Genomic DNA, 21,053 nt, shown 5'->3' with positions numbered 1-21,053 from the left:
GGCATTTTCTTTTTTTGCACACGCCAAATAATAATAAATATTGTAAGGGGCAGTTCGAGGCAAAGTGGCCCATCAACACCTCTGCAGTCACAGGACAAACTCCAGATTGTTGTAAGAAGCCAGAAATCCAGTGTCTTTATCCAGTCCATGATGTTTAGCGTCCTGCCAAGTCATGAATTTCAGCTCGTCTTTGGCAGGTGTTGGGCGCCTTTGAAGACCGAGAGGTCAGAGGTGGAGCGATGGTTTTGTGGGAAGTGTTCGCCCACGGGTAACGGGGTGGTTTTGTCTTTTATCCTTTTTTTTCCGTGTGAGTTTGTTCGAGAGCCCACGGATTGTCTGGTTTCACCCCCATAGGTGTTATTGGGCATTTGATGCCCGCGTGTCGTGATAATCATCTGTAGGACCCATGGATCTTGAAAGGTGTGTTGATCATCATAGCAGAGGACTTCAGTGTAGTTTAGTGTAGACCAGGCCGGGAGCAGGAAGAGGCGGAGCAAGGGCAGGGCCTTTGGGTGGAGCACCCACCCGGAAAGAAGAAAGTCGACACCCATGTCTGGGGTGGCAAGAATGGGTCGGGAAAGGCTGAAACTGACCCATACCGATGGAGGCTCTGGGAAGGCAACAGGAGTCCGGACTGGAGACCACTGAGCCTGGAAGAGACAAGCCCTGGGGAGAGATGGGTGCTGAAGGCACCCCTTGCTGTGGTATCCTGGCTTCCCCAGATTTTTGTTCCCACCCTGATGCCATCCCCGGAGAGAGAGCCCTGTCTGGCAGGAGGGGAACTCAGCATGCAGGTTTCTGGAGGTACTAATTAGCTGAGCCAGCCTCCATTTGCCTCGCCCTTGTTCTCCCCCCAGGGCTGGGGAGTGACTGAACCATCAAAGAACCCACAGCCAAGTCACCGGCTGCATCACTGAGGGTGAGCAGCGAATATAAAAACTACAGCGTGGCCAGGAGCCAGAGACAACAACGCCGGATCTCCAGGACGGACAGACAGCAGGACAAGGAGTCCTGCCAGATACGCTCCTCCGTGCCTCCCCAACTAAGATGGGCGTCTATAAAGTTCGTGTCGCCACCGGGAACTTCCTGCTAGCCGGGACTTTCAGCTCCATCTCCATCACCCTGGTGGGGACCCACGAGGAGAGTGACAAGAAGCCCCTCGACAACTACGGGAAGGACTTCAACCCCGGGGCGGTGAGTACTAGTAGAATGGGGCCAGGCTGTGTGGACAGATCCACCCCGTCGATACGGCGGGGTGTTCGATCATCAATCCCCAGCTTCTGGAGTCATGGGATCATGACGGGAGACGCTCCCTTTTTTGTTAAAAAAAAAATTCTGTCTCTAGCCCTCGTGGGTGGATAGAAAAGCCTAAAAACATGAACGTGGAGAAGGTAAAAGGGTCTGGAGATACTTTACGTTTTTCTTAAAGCTCCAGCTCCTGGAATCAAAGGATCATGCTAGGAAGAATTGCAGCTTTAGTTTTACAAAATACACTTTTAGTCCTCGGTAGTGTGGAGAAAAGCTTCCAAACTTTGCTGGGAAAATTTTCAATGGAAACTTTTTTTTTTAATGCAAAATGAAGATTCCGTGTCCCTGAAATGGTTTTTTTTTTTGCTAATTTGTGTCAGTTTTACCAAATTGTTTTGGTTAGGAGGGGGGCCCGAAAAAACACCCTTCCCCCACAAACCTTTGCTTTTGTTTTCATTTCAAAACGATGTTTCCTTGAATTTTATTTTTAAGAAAGTCGAAATAAACTTTTTTCAAATGCCCCAAATCAAAACGAAACTTTTCGCTTCGGGCCCTTCGCCCTTCAATTATTTTTTTCCCCTTCCTGTTTCATTCCCCGAAGATTTCAGTTTTTGCTTTCACACAAAAATGGCATTGTTTGATTTTTGTTCCTCAGAATGCCTCAAACTGAGAAATCCATTATTTACACAGTTGTACTCGGCGGATGGCTCCAGGCAGGGGTAGCCAATTTTTTCTTAAGGTCCAAATTTCTTGGTCAAGGTCTAGTTAAGGTCCAGCCTCCAGAGAAATTAATAATAAAAACCCCCAGTAATGATAAGAAGTAAATAAAAAGATTTTCAGGTCCATTCAAAAGCATCTTGGGGGAGGGATAGCTCAGTGGTTTGAGCATTGGCCTGCTAAACCCAGGGTTGTGAGTTCAATCCTTGAGGGGGCCATTTAGGGATCTGGGGCAAAAATTGGGGATTGGTCCTGCTTTGAGCAGGGGGTTGGACTAGATGACCTCCTGAGGTCCCTTCCAACCCTGATATTCTATGATTCTATGATCTGGTGGTCCAAATTTGGCCTGTGATTGGCTTATTGACTACCCCTGGTCAAGTGGTTAGAGCAGTTGGCTGTCCTGCCACAGCCTTACTGCATGACCTTGAGCAAGTTACTTAGACCTTCTCTGCCTCCATTTCCCCATCTGTACAATGAAGATAATAGCGTAGTCCTGCCTTAGAAGGTGTGGTGAGGCTAAATAAATTACAGAGTGTGAGGTGGTGATGGGTAGCAGATAAGTATTACAGATGCCTCAAAAAAAACCCCACCTCCAACGCACAGAAAATATAAAGCTCCTGGAGTCATGTGAGAATCTCAGCTTGTGTGTGTGGGAGGGGAGCCAGTGCCTAGTCTTCATAGTGGCATAGACTAGCTTGAAAATGTGACTGCTGCTAACGAAACCAGGAATCAAATCAAACAAATTGATTGGAGAGGGGGGTGGAGAAAAGCCACTGGAATGGTCCAAGAGCTGGGAAGAAAGTGAGAGACTGAAAGATCCTGATTTCTTTCACTTCTCAAATGGGAGATAGAGCGGTGACTTGACTCTGGGGTGCCAGGACTTGCACGGGGAGAACATTCCCGGGGACTTAGCAGAGAAAGACACAACAGGCCCCAACAGCTGGAAGTTAAAGCCTGCGAAACAAAAGTTAGAAACAAGGCGGAAATTAACAGTCCGGGGGAATTAACCACTGCACCAAACTGCCAAGAGACGAGGCAGATTGTCGGCCTCTTGGCGGCGTCAGATCCAGACCAAAGGCTGTCATAGATGCACAGAGTTTAAGAATGGGCGAAGCGGAGGAAATTGATGGGGGGAAACTTCTGTTCTTGTCTTGCAAAGAAATCTGACAATCCAGCAAAGAAGCAGCTCAGGGAATCTCAAACAAGAGTAAGGAAGGGGGATTTTTTACCTCTGGATTTGGCCCTGGGGCAGCCGCTGCTGGGGTCCTGAGTCCGGTTCTGGGGTCTCCCCCCTCAGTTCAAGAGGGATGTGGATAAATTGGAGAGAGGTCAGCGAAGAGCCACAAGAATGATCAAGGACCTGGAAAACCTGCCTTCGAGGGAGAGACGCCAGGAGCTTGGCCAGGAGCTTCACAAAGAGAAGGGCGAGGGGTGACTTGGTCCCTTGCTGTAAGTACCTCCGTGGGGGAGCAGAAATGTGATCACAGAGGATCCTTCCATCTAGCGGAGACAGGTCTAAGAAAATCCGATATCGGGAAGCTGAAACTGGGCAAATAAGACAGTTTGTTCACAGGGAGTGTAATCTGCCGGAGGAACTTACAGCGAACCAGACAATCTCCGTTGCAAATGACCAGTGACGGAGTATCCCCCACTGCCCTCAACCGGGGATGAATTCAGTGCTGCTCTCTCAAGAGGTACAGCCCCATGCATAACCGGCTGCCTGTCCATGACCGGGACCGCTACTGCCCCAATGGAATAACCATCATCATGATAAAAAGAACAAAAACGGGACAGTCAACGAAAGCGGCAAAATATAATTGGATGCAAGGACTTTACATTCCCCACCCACCCTGGTCCAGGATTCGTGGCTACTGAGTGGAGAGGTGCTTTTGCAACAGGATTAAATATGTCTATGAACAACCAGAACAGCATCCAGCTTTCCACCTGCTGCAATAAACACAGGCGAGGGTTGTTTGCCCTCAGATCCCTGCTCTCCTGCCAGTTCCTAAGCGCCCGGGGCTGAGGGACAAATGGCATTTACGGGCTTGCTCCTTGATGGGGTTTCTTGCTTTCAAGCAGCTGGGACTGGACACTGTGGGAGACAGGATACTGGGTTAGATGGGCCCAATCCAGGGCAGCAAGGAGAAGGCAGGATGCCAGGGTAGATGGGCCCATGGGTCTGATCCCTTGCAGCAGTTCCAATATCTCTTGGTGGATTCATAGGCTGACTTCTGAAAAACAACCCGTCTCCAGCAGGATAAGAGAGACTGCCCACAGGACCGCATTGTGCCGAGCACTGCCAGGCACTGCCCAGACCCCCCTGACCGAGATTGGGGCCCCGTCATGCTGGGCGCTGCCCAGAGCCCACTGCATCAACACAGAGTGTGAGTCACTCCCTCAACTGACAAACTCACAGAGCAAATAAACAAGAGAAATAAGGTGGGGAGGAAAAATGAAGTATTAACTGCGGGTCACACGCCTGGCGTGATGCAGGTACAAATTACAGAACCTGCTTCAAAGACAGGGAAACTGAGTCATTGTAAGAGGCAGGAAATTTGCCAAATGTGACACAGTGAGTCTGTCGGACAGAACCCAGGAGTCCGGGCTCCAGCTCCCTTCGACCCCCACTCCCCTCCCAGAGCCGGGGATAGAACCCAGGAGTCCTGGTTCCCAGCCACCTGCTTTCTTCCGCAACTTTTAGGTCTGTAATCGAGTGACCAGAGAGATTGAAGTGTTCTCCGACTGGTTTTTGGATGTTATAATTCTTGACGTCTGATTTCTGTCCATTTATTCTTTTACGTAGAGACTGTCTGGTTTGACCAATGTACACGGCAGAGGGGCATTGCTGGCACACATAGAATCATAGAATATCAGGGTTGGAAGGGACCTCAGGAGGTGTCTAGTCCAACCCTCTGCTCAAAGCAGGACCAATCCCAACTAAATCATCCCAGTCAGGGCTTTGTCAAGCCGGGCCTTAAAAGCCTCTAAGGAAGGAGATTCCACCACCTCCCTAGGTAACGCATTCCAGTGTTTCACCACCCTCCTAGTGAAAATTTTTTTCCTAATATCCAACCTAAACCTCCCCCACTGCAACGTGAGACCATTACTCCTTGTCCTGTCATCAGCTACCACTGAGAATAGTCTAGAGCCATCCTCTCTGGAACCACCTCTCAGGTAGTTGAAAGCAGCTATCAAATCCCCCCTCACTCTTCTCTTCCGCAGACTAAACAATCCCAGCTCCCTCAGCCTCTCCTCATAAGTCATGTGTTCCAGTCCCCTAATCATTTTTGTTGCCCTCCGCTGGACTCTTTCCAATTTTTCCACATCCTTCTTGTAGTGTGGGGCCCAAAACTGGACACATACTCCAGATGAGGCCTCACCAGTGTCGAATAGAGGGGAATGATCACGTCCCTCAATCTGCTGGCAATGTCCCTGCTTATACATTCCAAAATGCCAGTGGCCTTCTTGGCAACAAGGGCACACTGTTGACTCATATGCAGCTTCTCGTCCACTGTCACCCCTAGGTCCTTTTCTGCAGAACTGCTGCCGAGCCATTCGGTCCCTAGTCTGTAGCGGTGCATTGGGTTCTTCCATCCTAAGTGCAGGACTCTGCACTTGTCCTTGTTGAACCTCCTCAGATTTCTTTTGGCCCAATCCTCCAATTTGTCTAGGGCCCTCTGTATCCTATCCCTACCCTCCAGCGTATCTACCTCTCCTCCCAGATAAGTGTCATCTGCAAACTTGCTGAGGGTGCAATTCACACCATCCTCCAGATCATTTATGAAGATATTGAACAAAACCGGCCCCAGGACCGACCCTTGGGGCACTCCACTTGAAAGCGGCTGCCAACTAGACATGGAGCCATTGATCACTACCCGTTGAGCCCGACAATCTAGCCAGCTTTCTACCCACCTTATAGTCCATTCATCCAGCCCAAACTTCTTTAACTTGCTGGCAAGAATACTGTGGGAGACCGTGTCAAAAGCTTTGCTAAAGTCAAGGAACAACACGTCCACTGCTTTCCCTTCATCCACAGAGCCAGTTATCTCGTCACAGAAGGCAATTAGATTAGTCAGGCATGAGTTGCCCTTGGTGAATCCATGCTGACTGTTCCTGATCACTTTCCTCTCCTCTAAATGCTTCAGAATTGATTCCTTGAGGACCTGCTCCATGATTTTTCCAGGGACTGAGGTGAGGCTGACTGGCCTGTAGTTCCCCGGATCCTCCTTCTTCCCTTTTTTAAAGATGGGCACTACATTAGCCTTTTTCCAGTCATCCGGGACCTCCCCCGCTCGCCATGAGTTTTCAAAGATAATGGCCAATGGCTCTGCAATCACATCCGCCAATTCCTTTAGCACTCTTGGATGCAGCGCATCCGGCCCCATGGACTTGTGCTCTTCCAGCTTTTCTAAATAGTCCCGAACCACTTCTTTCTCCACAGAGGGCTGGTCACCTTCTCCCCATGCTGTGCTGCCCAGTGCAGCAGTCTGGGAGCTGACCTTGTTCGTGAAGACAGAGGCAAAAAAAGCATTGAGTACATTAGCTTTTTCCACATCCTCTGTCACTCGGTTGCCTCCCTCATTCAGTAAGGGGCCCACACTTTCCTTGGCTTTTTTTGTCCGAGAGTCGGGACAATCCTTTGAACACCGGGTGCAAGGCCGAGCGAAATCAATCCAGATGATCCCGTGGCCATTTTATCTTCTAGGCACGGGTCTCCACCTCGTCGGTCCCACGTTCGTGGCCGGCCCGTGTGGTTTGCCGCGCTGGGGTAGCCGGGTTGGGCCCAGGGTAGGAGCGAGACACGGCAGGGCCGGTGAAGCCGTTCATCGGCCCAGCTTGAGCCGGTGACAGAGAGGCACTCTCGAGCCGACACGGAGCTCGGTTTCGGGTCTCTCTTGCCGACGTCGGCCCCAGGGCCGGATTAACCCTTCGGGGGCCCCGGCGCCTGGACCGTGGCCCCACCCCCGCGCCCTTCCCCCCAGGGCAGAGAACAGTCAGTGAGGGGGGTGGGCGGGGAAGAGGAGTGAGTGAGGGGGCAGAGAGGAGCGAGCAGCAGGTGGTGGGGAGGGCCAGAGAGGGCAAGTGGGGGGAGGAGTGGAGAGGAGCGAGCCGTGGGTGCTGGGGGAGGGGCAGAGAGGAGAGTGGGGGGAGGGGCAGAGAGGAGCGAGCCGTGGGTGCTGGGGGAGGGGCAGAGAGGAGAGTGGGGGGAGGGGCAGAGAGGAGCGAGCCGTGGGTGCTGGGGGAGGGGCAGAGAGGAGCGAGCCGTGGGTGCTGGGGGAGGGGCAGAGAGGAGCGAGCCGTGGGTGCTGGGGGAGGGGCAGAGAGGAGAGTGGGGGGAGGGGCAGAGAGGAGCGAGCCGTGGGTGCTGGGGGAGGGGCAGAGAGGAGAGTGGGGGGAGGGGCAGAGAGGAGCGAGCCGTAGGTGCTGGGGGAGGGGCAGAGAGGAGAGTGGGGGGAGGGGCAGAGAGGAGCGAGCCGTGGGTGCTGGGGGAGGGGCAGAGAGGAGAGTGGGGGGAGGGGCAGAGAGGAGCGAGCCGTGGGTGCTGGGGGAGGGGCAGAGAGGAGCAAGTGGGGGGAGGGGGCGAGGGGGGGGAGGGGCAGCGGCCAGCAGCGGGTGGGGGAAGGGTGGAGAGGAACAAGCGGTGGGTGGGCCCTCAGGGCGGAGTGCAGGCAGAGCGGGGGCGGGGCCCCAGTAGGGCGCCGGGGCCCCTTCTGGGCGTGGGTAGTGACAGAGAGGGCTAGCCCGGGCCCCGAGCGCCATCGGGGTCTGTGAACTGGGGGGGCCCGTAGTCTCCACTGGAGTCCGTGGATCTGCCGGCATGGTGAAGCACCCCGGCTCTGTTCACCGCCAGCGGTGGATCTGCTCCCCTGGGCGCCAGTGCCAAACGGCCGCTGCTGGGGACGTGGCTGCAGGACGTCGGCCTCTGCTTTAACTGAGGCCAGGCTTAGACGCACCCGGCTGCTCTGACCCATTTGTGGCAGCTTCTGAAACATGGGGGGGCACCAACAGAGGGCTCACCAAGGCTTGAAAGGGATTGCACCCGTCTCCTAGACACGGCTAGGCTCCGCTGAGGTACCTCAAGCTGTAGCCAAACCGGTAAGCCTTGGCCTCTGCCTCCGGGCGAATGAAAGGCAGGTGCCAACTAGAACACTAGTTGCAACAGTGACCGGGCTGATCTGTGTTTTCTTGGAGACTTCCACACAATGGGGGCACAGGAGGCCAACAAGTGTTTTATTTTGGGTAGGGGGGGTGGAGACAGATGCTGCCAGTTAACCCCTGAGTTGCTGGATTAATCCTGAGCTACATCCTCATGCTCTGGTCCCCCCTCCCTGCCCCCCTGCAGGTGGAGGAGTTCAAGCTGTGCAGCCGGCGCTGGCTGGGGGACATCGTCCTGGTGCGGCTACACAAGGAGCCCTACTCCTTCTACCCCAGCGACAACTGGTACTGCAGCTTTGTGGAGGTCGTCTCCCCCCACGGCCAGTGCTACCGCTTCCCCTGCTACCAGTGGATAGAGGGCTACCGCACCCTGGAGCTGCGGGAGGGCAAAGGTAGGGGGCTGCGGGCGGGGGGCAGGGCACGGGGGCCGACCTGGTGCCGCTTGGGGTCATAGCGAGCTAGCTATCCCCGTACACGACCCCTCTGTCTATCCATCCCCGTACACGCCCCTCTGTCTATCCATCCCCGTACACCCCTCTATCCATCTCCATACACGCCCCTCTGTCTATCCATCCCCATACACACCCCTCTGTCTATCCATCCCCGTACACCCCTGCCAGGGTTCCCTCCCCACTCTGAACTCTGAGGTACAGATGTGGGGACCCACATGAAAGACCCCCTACGCTTATTTCTACCAGCTTAGGTTAAAAATTTCCCCAAGGCACAAATCCTTCCTTGTCCTTGGATGGGTACTGCTGCCACCACCAAGTGATTTAGACAAAAGTTCAGGAAAAGGGTCACTTGGAGTCCTTATTCCCCCAAAATATTCCCCCAAGTCCCTTCACCCACTTTCCTGGGGAGGCTTGAGAATTATATACACCGGACACTAGCTAGAACGCGTGTCTATATAGCGCAAATTCGCATATAATCCGGTCACAGCAATGGATCCCAAATTTAATTACTTTAAAAATTGCAATTCATTTTAACGCGGCCCCCGCTATAACGCAGTTCCCACGTTAACGCAGTACCACACATGGATCCCAAATCCCACATTCTAACCAATTTAGCACAGACCAAACCCCTTGGTTTTTAGGACACTGAAAATTAATCAGGTTCTTAAAAGAAGAATTTTATTTATAAAAAAAAAAGTAAGAGAATCACATCTGCAAAATCAGAATGGAAGGTAACTTTACAGGGTAAATAAAAAGATTTTAAACACAGAGGATTCCCCTCTGATGCTGTTACAAAACAGGAATGAAATTACCTCTTAGCACAGGGAAAATTCACAAGCTAAAACAAAAGATAATCTAATGCATTTCCTTGCCCTTACTTACAATTTTTGAAATCTTAGATGAATCATTTCAGGTATGTTTTCAGGAGATGTTTTACCTGCCTGGTCTCTCTCTCCGTCTAGAGGGGGAACAAACAAAGAAAGCACAAACAAAAACCTCCCCGCCAGATTTGAAAGCATCTTCTTTCCTTATTGGTCCCTTTGGTCAGGTGCCAACCAGGTTATTTGAGCTTCTTAACCCCTTACAGGTAAAGATTCAGTACAGCTACCCAGGAGAGATTTTATGCTACCCGTATCTGTATGTATATGACAACCTGCCTCTGTCTATCCATCCCTGTACACCCCTCCTATCTATATCTATCTATCTATCCCATAAACACCCCGTCTCTCTCTCTATCACCTTTTCTCCTCTCGCCCAGGCCAGACGGTTTGCGATGATGCCGATTCCCCGTGGCTGCTGGAGCAGCGGCAGGCTGAGTTGAAGCACCGACGAGAGTGCTATGGGTGAGTGAGACCCCGGTGGGGGTTGGGGAAGCTCTCCGGGGCTCAGACCCGCTCGGGGTCCCGGGGATGGAGGGGTGGTAGGAACCGCAGGACAGGTAGGCCCGGGACTGCGGCTGAGGGTTAGTTGGGGCAGCGGCAGGCCAGGGCTAACGTCCCCGGCGGTCTCTCCCTGCCCAGGTGGAAGGAGTACGCCCCCGGCCTGCCCCGGTGCCTGGCGGTGGAGAGCATCATTGAGCTGGATTGCAACACCATGTACTCCTTCACCAAGAGCACCAACTTCCTGCTGCGCAGGGGGAACGCGTGAGTGCGGCTTCCCCACGGCCAGACCCCTTCCCAGCACCGAGCCCCTAGGCCTGCCCTCAGAAATTACCCCTAACCCTGTACGGTAACCGCAATCCTGTACACAGCCCTGTCCAGTAATCCTAACCCTATGAACTCCTGCTTGCGGTGAACCACGTCAGTGCAGCTGCCCCACAGCCCAGACCCCTTCCCAGGGACTAAGCTAACCCCGGACCCAATCTACTAACCTCAACCTTAATCCGAGCTCCCTAACCCCACCCCATACACTGCAGCCTGACCCTAAACCTTCACCCAGCCCCGCACTTGCCTGCTGCAGGCCAGGAACGTCCTGCCCCGTCCAGCTCCGCATCCTTCCCAGGGACGGGCCAGAACCTCCAGCCTGCTCCCCCACGCTCGCCCTGCCCCCCCGCCCCGTCCATCTCCGCCCCATTCCCGGGGAGCGGCCTGAACCCGCGGCCCGCCCCCACACACTCCCTCTGCCCCCCAGGCAGGTGGAGCTGCGCCTGAAGGGTTTCCTGAGCTGCACCAACTCCTGGGCGAAGCTGGACGACATCAACAAGGTTTTCTGCTTCAAGAAGACCCCGATCACAGGTGGGTGACCCCCCCACCCGCACCCCGAGCCCACTTGCCTGGGCCGTCGGGAGCCCCCACGCACAGAGCAGGATGATTGGGATGGGTGTGATGCAAGCTGCTAGAGACCCCAGTAATGCTTGTGCCAGGCACTGCCCAGCCGCCCCCCCCCAACTGTGATCAGGGACCCCCTAGTGCCAGGTGCTGCCCAGACCCCCCCCGACCGCGATCCGGGACCCCCTTGTGCCAGACCCCTCCGACTGCAATCAGGGACCCCTGTGTGCCAGGCACTGCACAGACCCCCCCCCGACCACGACCAGGGACCCCCTTGTGCCAGGTATTGCCCAGACCCCCCCGACCACGATCAGGGACCCCCATGTGCCAGGCACTAACCAGACCCCCCCCCGACTGGGGATCCCCATGTGCCAGACACTGCCCAGACCCCCCTCCCCTGACAGCAATCAGGGACCCCCTTGTGCCTGGTGCTGCCCAGACCCCCCCTGAGATCAGACCCCCCTCATGCTGGACCCGTCTCCCCTGAGTCCCGGCCCAGCGCGTTAACCCCGCGGCTGCCCTGCCCGTGTCCCCCCAGAGTACGTGCGGGCGCACTGGAGAGAGGACACGTTCTTCGGGTACCAGTTCCTGAACGGGGTCCACCCGGTGCTGATCCGGAAATGCACGGAGCTGCCCTGCAACTTCCCCATCACGCCGGCCATGGTGGCCCCCTCCCTGGGGGAGAGCACCAGCCTGCAGGACGAGCTGGAGGTAAGTGGGGCGCCGGGGACACCCCTGGGGGGACTCGGCCGCGGTCTGGGCTCTCGGCTCCCTCTCCAGCGTCGCTCTGGGCATGAGCAGCCACGGGTCAGAGGTGTCCAGCCAGCCCAACTCCAGAGCCGGGGCCGCACTCGCACTGGCCACTCAGCTCCAGGGGCTAGTCCCAGGGCACTGCTGCGGGGAAGCTCGCAGCGCTGGGAGAGGGCACTGCTGCGGGGAAGCTCGCAGCGCTGGGAGAGGGCTCTGCTGCGGGGAAGCTCGCAGCGCTGGGAGATGGCTCTGCTGCGGGGAAGACCCCAGCTTTCCCCCAGCCCCCGCGCTCCACTCTGCTCCCCCTGTGCCTTGCAGAAGGGGAACATCTTCCTCGCGGACTATCAAATCCTGGAGGGCATCCCGGCCAACACAATCAACGGCTACCAGCAGTACATCGCCGCGCCCCTCTGCCTGCTGCTCCTACAGCCCTCCGGGGAGCTCGTCCCCATAGCCATCCAGGTAACGGCCCCCGGCCCCCCCACGCTGCCCGGCGGGACCCCCCCACAGCCCCGGCCCCTGCACAGTCCCAGAGCTGGGCCTTGTGTCTAAGAGACCGGCCCAGGGAGAGAACCCAGGAGTCCTGGCTCCCAGCCCCCTGTGTTCTAACCATCAGCCCCCACTCCCCTCCCAGAGCCGGAGAGAGAACCCAGGAGTCCTGGCTCCCAGCCCCGACCTGCTCTAACCCACCAGCTCCCACTCCCCTCCCAGAGCCAGGGAGAGAACCCAGGAGTCCTGGCTCCCTAATCCCCCCACACTCTTCTGTGTGCCTGTGTGTGCCCAGTTGTGTGTGTGTGTGTGTGCCAAGTTGTGTGTCTATGCACACCCCAGCTGTGTGTGTGTGTGCCCAGTTGTGTGTGTGTGTGTGTGCCCAGTTGTGTGTCTATGCACACCCCAGCTCTGTGTGTGTGCCCAGTTGTGTGTCCATGCGCACCCCAGCTCTGTGAGTCTCCTCTTCCTAACACTGGATTTGCTGCACCGTCATGTCCCCGCATCCTGGCAGTTAGGTCCCAGCCCCTGGGCCCGCCGGGGGAAGCAGTAGGATTCACACACCTGGTTTGTGCCAACCTGCCCCCCCCCGCCCTCCTGTGTCTCTCCCCCCCGCAGCTCAGCCAGTGCCCGGGCCCCGACAGCCCCATCTTCCTGCCCAGCGACTCCGAGTGGGACTGGACCCTGGCCAAGACCTGGGTGCGCTACGCCGAATTCCTGGTGCACGAGGCCGTCAGCCACCTGCTGCTCACCCACCTGATCGACGAGGCCTTCGCCCTGGCCACCCTGCGCCAGCTGCCCCTGTGCCACCCGGTCTTCAAGGTGAGAGAGGGGCCAGCTGTGCCCAGATGTGCGGGAGGGAAGAGCCCAGCCGGGGAAGCGTGCCGGACGGGCCCCGCCCCCGGCATCCAGCTGTGCCCAGCCGCCCGTGCGTGTGCCCGGCAGGGTGCGTGTGCCCGGTGTGCCAGGCTGGGCATGCCCCACGCCAGCACCTCCCCCACCTCGTGGATGATGGGGGAGAAGGAGCCGCAGGTGGCTTCTCGGTGGGGCCGGGTCCTTGCCCGTCCCGGGATAGATGTGGGGGTGGGGGTGGGGGTGGGGGTGGGGGCTGGCTGCCTGCTTGCTCTCACCCACCCCTCTGTCTCTTCTCCGCCCTAGCTGCTGCTGCCCCACACCCGCTACACGCTGCACGTCAACGTCCTGGCCAGGACCCTGCTACTCAGACGCGGAGGGCACATTGACAAGGTGAGAGGATGCCATGGTCAGGGGCATTGGCCCCCACTCCCCTCCCAGAGCTGGGGAGAGAACCCAGGAGTCCTGGCCCCCAGCCCCCCCTGCTCTAACCCACCAGCCCCCACTCCCCTCCCAGAGCTGGGGAGAGAACCCAGGAGTCCTGGCTCCCAGCCCCCCCTGCTCTAACCCACCAGCCCCCACTCCCCTCCCAGAGCTGGGGAGAGAATCCCGGAGTCCTGGCCCCCAGCTCCTCCTGCTCTAACCACTAGTCCCCACTCCCCTCCTCGAGCCACTTACTTGGGAATAAAACGTGCCTGTCGCCCGAGCTACCAGCCTCACCTGGAACGGGCAGGATGAGAACTCAAAGCAACTGCGACAGCCCCGAAAATTGGGCTGAAATCGACAAGCTGAAATTCAATGAAGACAAGAGCAAAGTGCGCCACTGAGGAAGGAAAAATCCAATGCCAACTCCACAATGGGACATAACTGGCAGCCGGGGGAGGCGGTGGGGAGTTCGTACTGCTCAAAAAGTTCTGGCAGTTACGGCTGGGAAAAAGGGTAATATCATTCTAGGCTGTATTAACGGGAGTGTCGTGTGTAAAACCCGGGAGGTTATTGTCTGGCCCTGGTGAGACCTCAGCTGGAGAATGGGGGTGGGGGTGTCACACCTTAGGAAAGATGTGGCCAAATTGGAGAGAGTCCGGAAAAGCGGAACAAACAAGATAAAAGGTTTCGAAACCCTGATTTATGAGGCCAGGTTAAAAAGAACTGGGCTCAAGGAGTCCTGAGAGAAGGAGACCAAGAGGGGGACCTGAGCGTCTTCAAATTTGTTACAAAGAGGACGGTGATCGATTGTTCTCTGGTCCTGCTGAAGGCAGGACAAGAAGTAATGGGCTTAATCTGCAACACGGGAGATTTAGGTTAGATATTAGGAAAAGCTTTCTCTCTCTAAAGATACTTAACTCTGGAGCAAGCATGGAGGTTGTGGAATCTCCGTCATTGGAGGTTTCTAAGAACTGGTTGGACAAACACCGGTCAGGCGTGGTCTAGGTTGACTTGGTCCTGCCTTGGCGTGGTGGGGCTGGACTCGGTGACCTCTCAAGATCCCTTCCAGCCCCACGAGTCTATGGTTCTGTGAAAACACGGGTGTTGGGAGTGATCGGTCATTTTTGGGGTACAACACAGAGCGAAACATCGGCACATTTGTCACGGGGCGTATTGTGCATCGATGTTTTGTGCTGAAATAGACCGCGGCGGTGTTTCATTCTAACCCGACCCCCGGCCCGGTGGCTCGGAGGTTGAAGGCTCTCTCTCTGGTGCCTTCCCAGGGCCTGGGCTCGGGGCTCGAGGGGACGAAGGTGCTGATGGCCAAGGGCATGTCCTGCCTGACCTATGCCTCCCTCTGCTTCCCTGATGACATCCAAGAGCGCGGGGTTGACTGCATCCCCAATTACTACTACAGGGATGATGGGCTGAAGATCTGGTCGGCCATTGAGAGGTAAGGAACAGGAGCCGGGGCAGAGGCTAGCGAGGAAGCAGATGGCAGGTGGAAAATTCCCACTGGCCCAGAGTTGCTTGGAAACACGGCTTTCCTACCACGGAAAGAACTCTGAGTTAGGAAAACCCTGCAATTCCCCAAAAGGAACTTTTTCAAACACACCGGCCCCCACACACCGAGCTAGATTGCATGAATGCTCCTTGAGCCATTCATGAATCACACAGAGAAGAGCATCAGCCAGTTCTCCCCAGCCTTGCACACCAGATCTGTCCCATCTTGTCCTGCTCAGAAGCCTGCCCAGTTTAAGTTTATTACCTACTCCGCCCCTCCCTCAATGTGAAGAGGACATGCACCAGTCTTTGTACCTGAGCTGAGATCTCCTGAGCACTTCAACCAAACCAAATTGTTTTAGGTAAAATATAAAACAGGTTTATTAACTATAGAAAGATAGATTTTTAGAGGTGAGAGATAGTTACCAAAGAAAATAAAAGGTAAGCACACAGTCTAAATCTCAAACCTTATTACACTAGGCAGCATTTAGATCAAGCAATTTTTCTCATCCCACTGGATGTTACAGTTCTTAATAGACAGGCTTCTCCCTGAAGCCTGGGACCAGTCTCCTCAGTCAAAGTTTTCGTCTTCCCAGCATTCTTATTGCTTTCGGCGTAGGTGAGGGAGGAGAGAGGCCAAGGAATGATGCTGCTGTCCCTTATTTTATACCCTCAGTCCGTGTGCCTAGAAGACACTTGCCCAGACATGTCCTGGAGGGCTTTGCTGAGTCACTGGGTTGAGCAATCCCCCTGGTGGGTCTTGTGCAACTGAGTCAGAAAGTGGAACAGTCCCCATTGTGTGGTGCTTGGGAAGCCCTCATTGAATTGTAAATCCCTTGATTACAACTCTCCTGCTTATTAATGATCATTCAACATCCTCTTGGGTGGGGGGAAGTTCTTTGACTGTCACTAGCAAATTTACAGCATATTTCAGTAACAACCACGCAGCAAAATCTCATAACTTCATACACACTAATGATATACATATTCATAGAATCATAGAATCATAGAATATCAGGGTTGGAAGGGACCTCAGGAGGTCATCTAGTCCAACCCCCTGCTCAAAGCAGGTAAAGAAATATTGGGAAAGAACAACGGGTTTCAGAAGATTGTGACCTTTCATATGATATCTTACATGGCATGCTTTGTATGAAATATCACAACCACACGTGAATGACTCATATGGATTTTACAGGCAGCTATTTTGAGGTACGGTGTGTCACAGATTATATTCCTGATACCTGGAGGTTCCCTGGTAACAAGGCGGCGTGGTGCCAACAGGCAGCTTTGGGCACTAAAAAATTAACCCTACCACAATGGAAAAGTCAACCGCCATCAAATATTGATGCCTGGCTTGGGGATCTGGCTAATCACGCAGCTAACCAATCACTGGCAATCAGAGAAAGGGAATGCCTGAAAAATTCAAAGCAATTTCGGCTGACTTTTTAGAGGTCTATGATCAATATAGACACTGAAGATAGAACACATTCCCTCCCCTGCCTTTATCCTAACCCCCTTTACTTACTTTGTGTGGTAGATTGGTTGGCTTTGGAAAATGAATGAAAACTTATAAATACACAAAAATGGAGAGGAAAAGTCAAATGTTTGGGAATTTTTTCCCAAAAGCAAATTCCGGGGAAAGGTCTCATTGGGGGTGAATGGAAACACTTTGTTTTTGTCAAGCCAAGACGTTTTGTGTCAATGGCAACTCTTGTTTAATGTGGTAACTTCCACAAGAGCAAGTCCAATTTGAAATGAAAAGTTCAACTCTGCAGTAGACTGTGGATGAGATCCAAGATCACCTGGAGGTGAGGCCAGGGGCTTGGCCACCAGGCCATGCTCCCACACCTAGAAAAGGGGAAAGTGGAGGGGACAGAAGGTACCGGCAAGGACGCGTGGTAGCACTGGGCCCTTTGCAGTCGCTGGCTGAGTGAGGCTGGCGCACTGGGGAGCGATGAGGCCTGCATTGACCCATCAAGCTGACACATCTCTGCTCTCTCCAGCTTCGTCTCCGGCATCGTCAGATACTATTACCCCAGTGATGCCCACGTCCTCGCCGACTGCGAGCTGCAGGCCTGGGCAGACGAGATCTTCAATCAAGGTTTCCTGGGGAACGAGGCATCCGGTAGGGGCCATGTGAACCCAGAGGTCTGCAGTTGCCAGTCACCGGGCTCCATGCGGGGTCGTGGGGAGCGTCTCCGGACTGCGTGTCTCAGGAGACTGAACGACTGTCAGCCAGATCCCGGCCGGTGTCAATGGGCGTCTCTCCATTGCAGTCAACGGGGCCAGATCCCGGCTGGTGTCAATGGGCCTCTCTCCATTGCAGTCAATGGGGCCAGATCCCGGCCGGTGTCAATGGGCGTCTCTCCATTGCAGTCAATGGGGCCAGATCCCGGCCGGTGTCAGTGGGCGTCTCTCCATTGCAGTCAATGGGGCCAGACCCCAGCTGGTGTCAATGGGCGTCTCTCCATTGGAGTCAATGGGGCCGGAACCCGGCTGGTGTCAATGGGGCCAGATCCCGGCCGGTGTCAATGGGCGTCTCTCCATTGCAGTCAATGGGGCCAGATCCCGGCTGGTGACAATGGGCGTCTCTCCATTGCAGTCAATGGGGCCGGAACCCGGCTGGTGACAATGGGCGTCTCTCCATTGGAGTCAATGGGGCCAGATCCCGGCTGGTGTCAATGGGCGTCTCTCCATTGCAGTCAATGGGGCCAGACCCCAGCTGGTGTCAATGGGCGTCTCTCCATTGGAGTCAATGGGGCCAGATCCCAGCTCATATCAAGTGGCCCTGCAGGGGACAGGGAGCAAGATCTCTGTCCCCATAAGACAGGGTGGTCTAGGTCATGGCAGTGGGACGGGGCCGTGGGGTGACTGGGAACGGCCCCGCCATGGGAAAGGGCAGGGTGGGGACCTGACGCGTGGCTGAGCTGAGGCCTGGAGCAGGGGAGCGACTCCCCGGGGCAGGCTCTGGCTGAGGGAGGCATCGAACCCGGGTCTAGGGGTCCCAGTGCCGAGGCCGCGGAGCAGGGCAGGGCCGGGTCAGTGATGCCCGTTCTCCGTCCCGCAGGCTTCCCCTCGTCCCTGCAGAGCATCCCTGAGCTCATCAAGTACCTGACCATGTGGATCTACTGCTGCTCGGCCCGGCACGCCGCCCTCAATAACGGGCAGGTAGGGAGAGGCCAACCTGGGCGCTCGGAGCCCCATTTCCTGCCCCCCCACAGGGCCCTGGGGTCCAGCCACCGACACCCCCACCCTGCCCCCCACACGGGGCCCTGGGGTCTGGCTACGGACACCTCCACCCTGCCCCCCACACGGGGCTCTGGGGTCCAGCCACCAACATCCCCGCACCCCACATGGGGCTCTGGATCCCACCACCCACATCCCCACCCTGCACCGCACCCCACTGACACCTCAATCCCCAGGACCCTGCTCTAGCAGCCAATCCCCCAACCAGCACCCAACCCCAGGGAGACCCCGGACACCTCGGGACCCTCCCACCACCACCACGCTCAGCACCCCCGACCCCCGCCTTGACTTTCCTACCCGATGTCCATGGGTGAGACTGTGACCAAGCCCCGGGTGTCCTGGTCTCTTGGCTGAGCCAGACCTTCCCTGTGCTGGTGCCCCCGGGCGGGGTGAGGAGGGGATCCCTGGCTGGGCTTGGGGAGGTTCCTGGCTGGGCTGGGGGGTCCCCGGCTGCTCTGACTGCGGGGGTCTCTCTGGGCTGCAGTATGACCTCGGCGCTTGGATGCCCAACTTCCCGGCCACCATGAGGAACCCCCCGCCCCAGGCCAAGGGCACCACCTCGCTGGAGAGCTACCTGGACACCATCCCGGAGGTCAACAGCACCAGCCTCGCTATCTACATCCTCTGGGTCCTCTGCTGCGAGCCGGGGGACTCGGTGAGGACACGGGTGCCAGGGGGCGCTGTGGGGCAGGGAATGGGGCGGGGGCTAAGCAGGGGGTGCTCTCCCCTGGCAGGCAGGGCTGGCCCCAGGGCGGCACTAGGGGGCGCTAGGCGGTGGGTGTCTGTTGAATGACCCATTCCGCTGAGTTCTCCGTCCCCTCCCTTGTGGTAGCAGTAAAGGACCCGCTGACATTTCACATGAGCCGGGGGGTGAACCAGGGTGTCCTGGCCCAGTTGCACACTGGGGGACACCCACAAATGCCCCCCTGTTGTTTCAACCGGCCGCAGGATTCTCCTTCCCTCCCTGGCCTGAACTCTTCCCAGTGTTGCTACACAGCTGGTAAACACCTGCCCTGTGCTCTCGGCCCAGGGCCTGAGGGATCCCTGTGTCACCGGCCGCCCCGCCCCAGAGGTGGCCGCACCTCAGCGCCGGGCGAGGGGTCCCTGGGTCACCGGCCGCCCCGCCCCAGAGGTGGCCGCATCTCAGCTCCGGGCGAGGGGTCCCTGGGTCACCGGCCGCCCCGCCCCAGAGGTGGTCGCATCTCAGTGCCGGGCGAGGGGTCCCTGTGTCACCGGCCGCCCCTCCCCAGAGGTGGCCACATCTCAGCGCCGGGCGAGGGATCCCAGGGTCACCGGCCGCCCCGCCCCAGAGGTGGTCGCATCTCAGCGCCGGGCGAGGGATCCCAGGGTCACCGGCCGCCCCGCCCCAGAGGTGGTCGCATCTCAGCGCCGGGCGAGGGATCCCAGGGTCACCGGCCGCCCCGCCCCAGAGGTGGTCGCATCTCAGCGCCGGGCGAGGGGTCCCTGGGTCACCGGCCGCCCCGCCCCAGAGGTGGCTGCGTCTCGGCGCCGGGCGAGGGTTCCCTGGGTCACCGGCCGCCCCGCCCCAGAGGTGGCCGCATCTCAGCTCCGGGCGAGGGGTCCCTGTGTCACCGGCCGCCCCGCCCCAGAGGTGGTCGCATCTCAGCGCCGGGCGAGGGGTCCCTGTGTCACCGGCCGCCCCTCCCCAGAGGTGGCCACATCTCAGCGCCGGGCGAGGGATCCCAGGGTCACCGGCCGCCCCGCCCCAGAGGTGGTCGCATCTCAGCACCGGGCGAGGGGTCCCTGGGTCACCGGCCGCCCCGCCCCAGAGGTGGCTGCGTCTCGGCGCCGGGCGAGGGGTCCCTTCCGGGCTGTCCCTCACCGCTCTCCCGTTCCCTTGCAGAGATCCCTGGGCACGTACCCCGACGAGCACTTCACAGCGGAGGAGCCCAAGCAGCTGATCGCAGCCTTCCAGGAGCGCCTGACCCAGATCTCGCAGGAGATCCAAGAGAGGAACAAGTCCCTGCCCATCCCCTACTGCTACCTGGATCCCCACCAAATCGAGAACAGCACGTCCATCTGAGCCCGGCCGGAGAGCCCCAGGGACGGGCCCCGTCTGGCCACTGGCACCGCTGTCCCTGCGATCCTGTCCCGGGAGCAATAAACCACAGCCTGGTTCCACTCTGAATGGCTGATTCTGTCTAGTGGGGTACTGCGCGGGGGGCTGGCAGCCAGGACTCCTGGGTTCTCTCCCCAGCTCTGGGAGGGGAGTGGGGGCTGGTGGGTTAGAGCAGGGTGGGTGGGAAGCCAGGACTCCTGGCTTCTATTGTCCATATTCAATAGGCATAAGTCTCCTGTGGTCACTGTGCCTCAGTTTACCCCTCATCAAAAGGAGATGATGTTCCCAAGCTCCACCACAGGGGGAACTAAGATTAGCCTGGGGCAGGGCCAGGTTCTGACCTGGGTCAGACTCGGGGTCAGCCCCGAGTGGCAAGAATGACTCCCCCCAGGGAAGCACACGCCTTGAAATCTCTAGCCTGACCCTTTATTTACATGGTCACATACAGTCATTAACGACCCCAGTCGTGAGGTGTCTAGTTCATCTCCTCTGCCCACCCCGACATGTTATAAATATAGATATAGTCCCCTGCCCTTCCCCCGCCACCCCGGCCGCTTCCCTCCCCCCAAGATACACCCAAAAGTCATTGCAAAAAAAAAAGTACAATTTGTACACGAGTCTATGAAAAATGATAGACAATCAGATCCCCAGACCGGGTGGCCGGCTCCTCCCTCAAAGCTGTGAGCCTCCTGGGCCTTTAAAACACGGCCGATCACAGGCCACCCCTTTAAGAAATTTTTTTTTGGTCTGCAGACAAATATTTACCAAGCACATTGAGTGTCATCAGAAATGCAGGGTAGAGAAAGATGGCCGTTCACAGGCCACCCCTTTAAGAGATGGATGATTACATGCCACCCCTTTAAGAAA

At 56.9% G+C, this 21,053-nt stretch overlaps 1 protein-coding gene across 1 annotated transcript; it reads left to right on the top strand.

The window, feature by feature from the left end:
• Positions 1-1,047: 1,047 nt before the first annotated feature.
• Positions 1,048-20,234, top strand: LOC102946254 (hydroperoxide isomerase ALOXE3). The gene is made up of 14 exons (XM_037887574.2): positions 1,048-1,194; positions 8,309-8,513; positions 9,832-9,916; positions 10,094-10,216; positions 10,704-10,807; positions 11,379-11,551; positions 11,909-12,052; positions 12,698-12,901; positions 13,238-13,324; positions 14,641-14,810; positions 16,864-16,985; positions 17,928-18,028; positions 18,591-18,761; positions 19,971-20,234. Exons 1-14 carry the CDS (start codon positions 1,048-1,050, stop codon positions 20,148-20,150), a joined length of 2,016 nt encoding a protein of 671 aa, XP_037743502.1. The 3' UTR covers positions 20,151-20,234.
• The last annotated feature ends 819 nt before the right edge of the window (positions 20,235-21,053 follow it).

The sequence above is a fragment of the Chelonia mydas genome, chromosome 28 (assembly GCF_015237465.2).
Source record: "Chelonia mydas isolate rCheMyd1 chromosome 28, rCheMyd1.pri.v2, whole genome shotgun sequence".
In the NCBI taxonomy this organism is placed as follows: Eukaryota; Metazoa; Chordata; order Testudines; family Cheloniidae; genus Chelonia; species Chelonia mydas.
The sequence above is the reverse complement of the archived record's forward strand: the minus strand, read 5'-3'. Positions and strand labels throughout refer to the sequence as shown.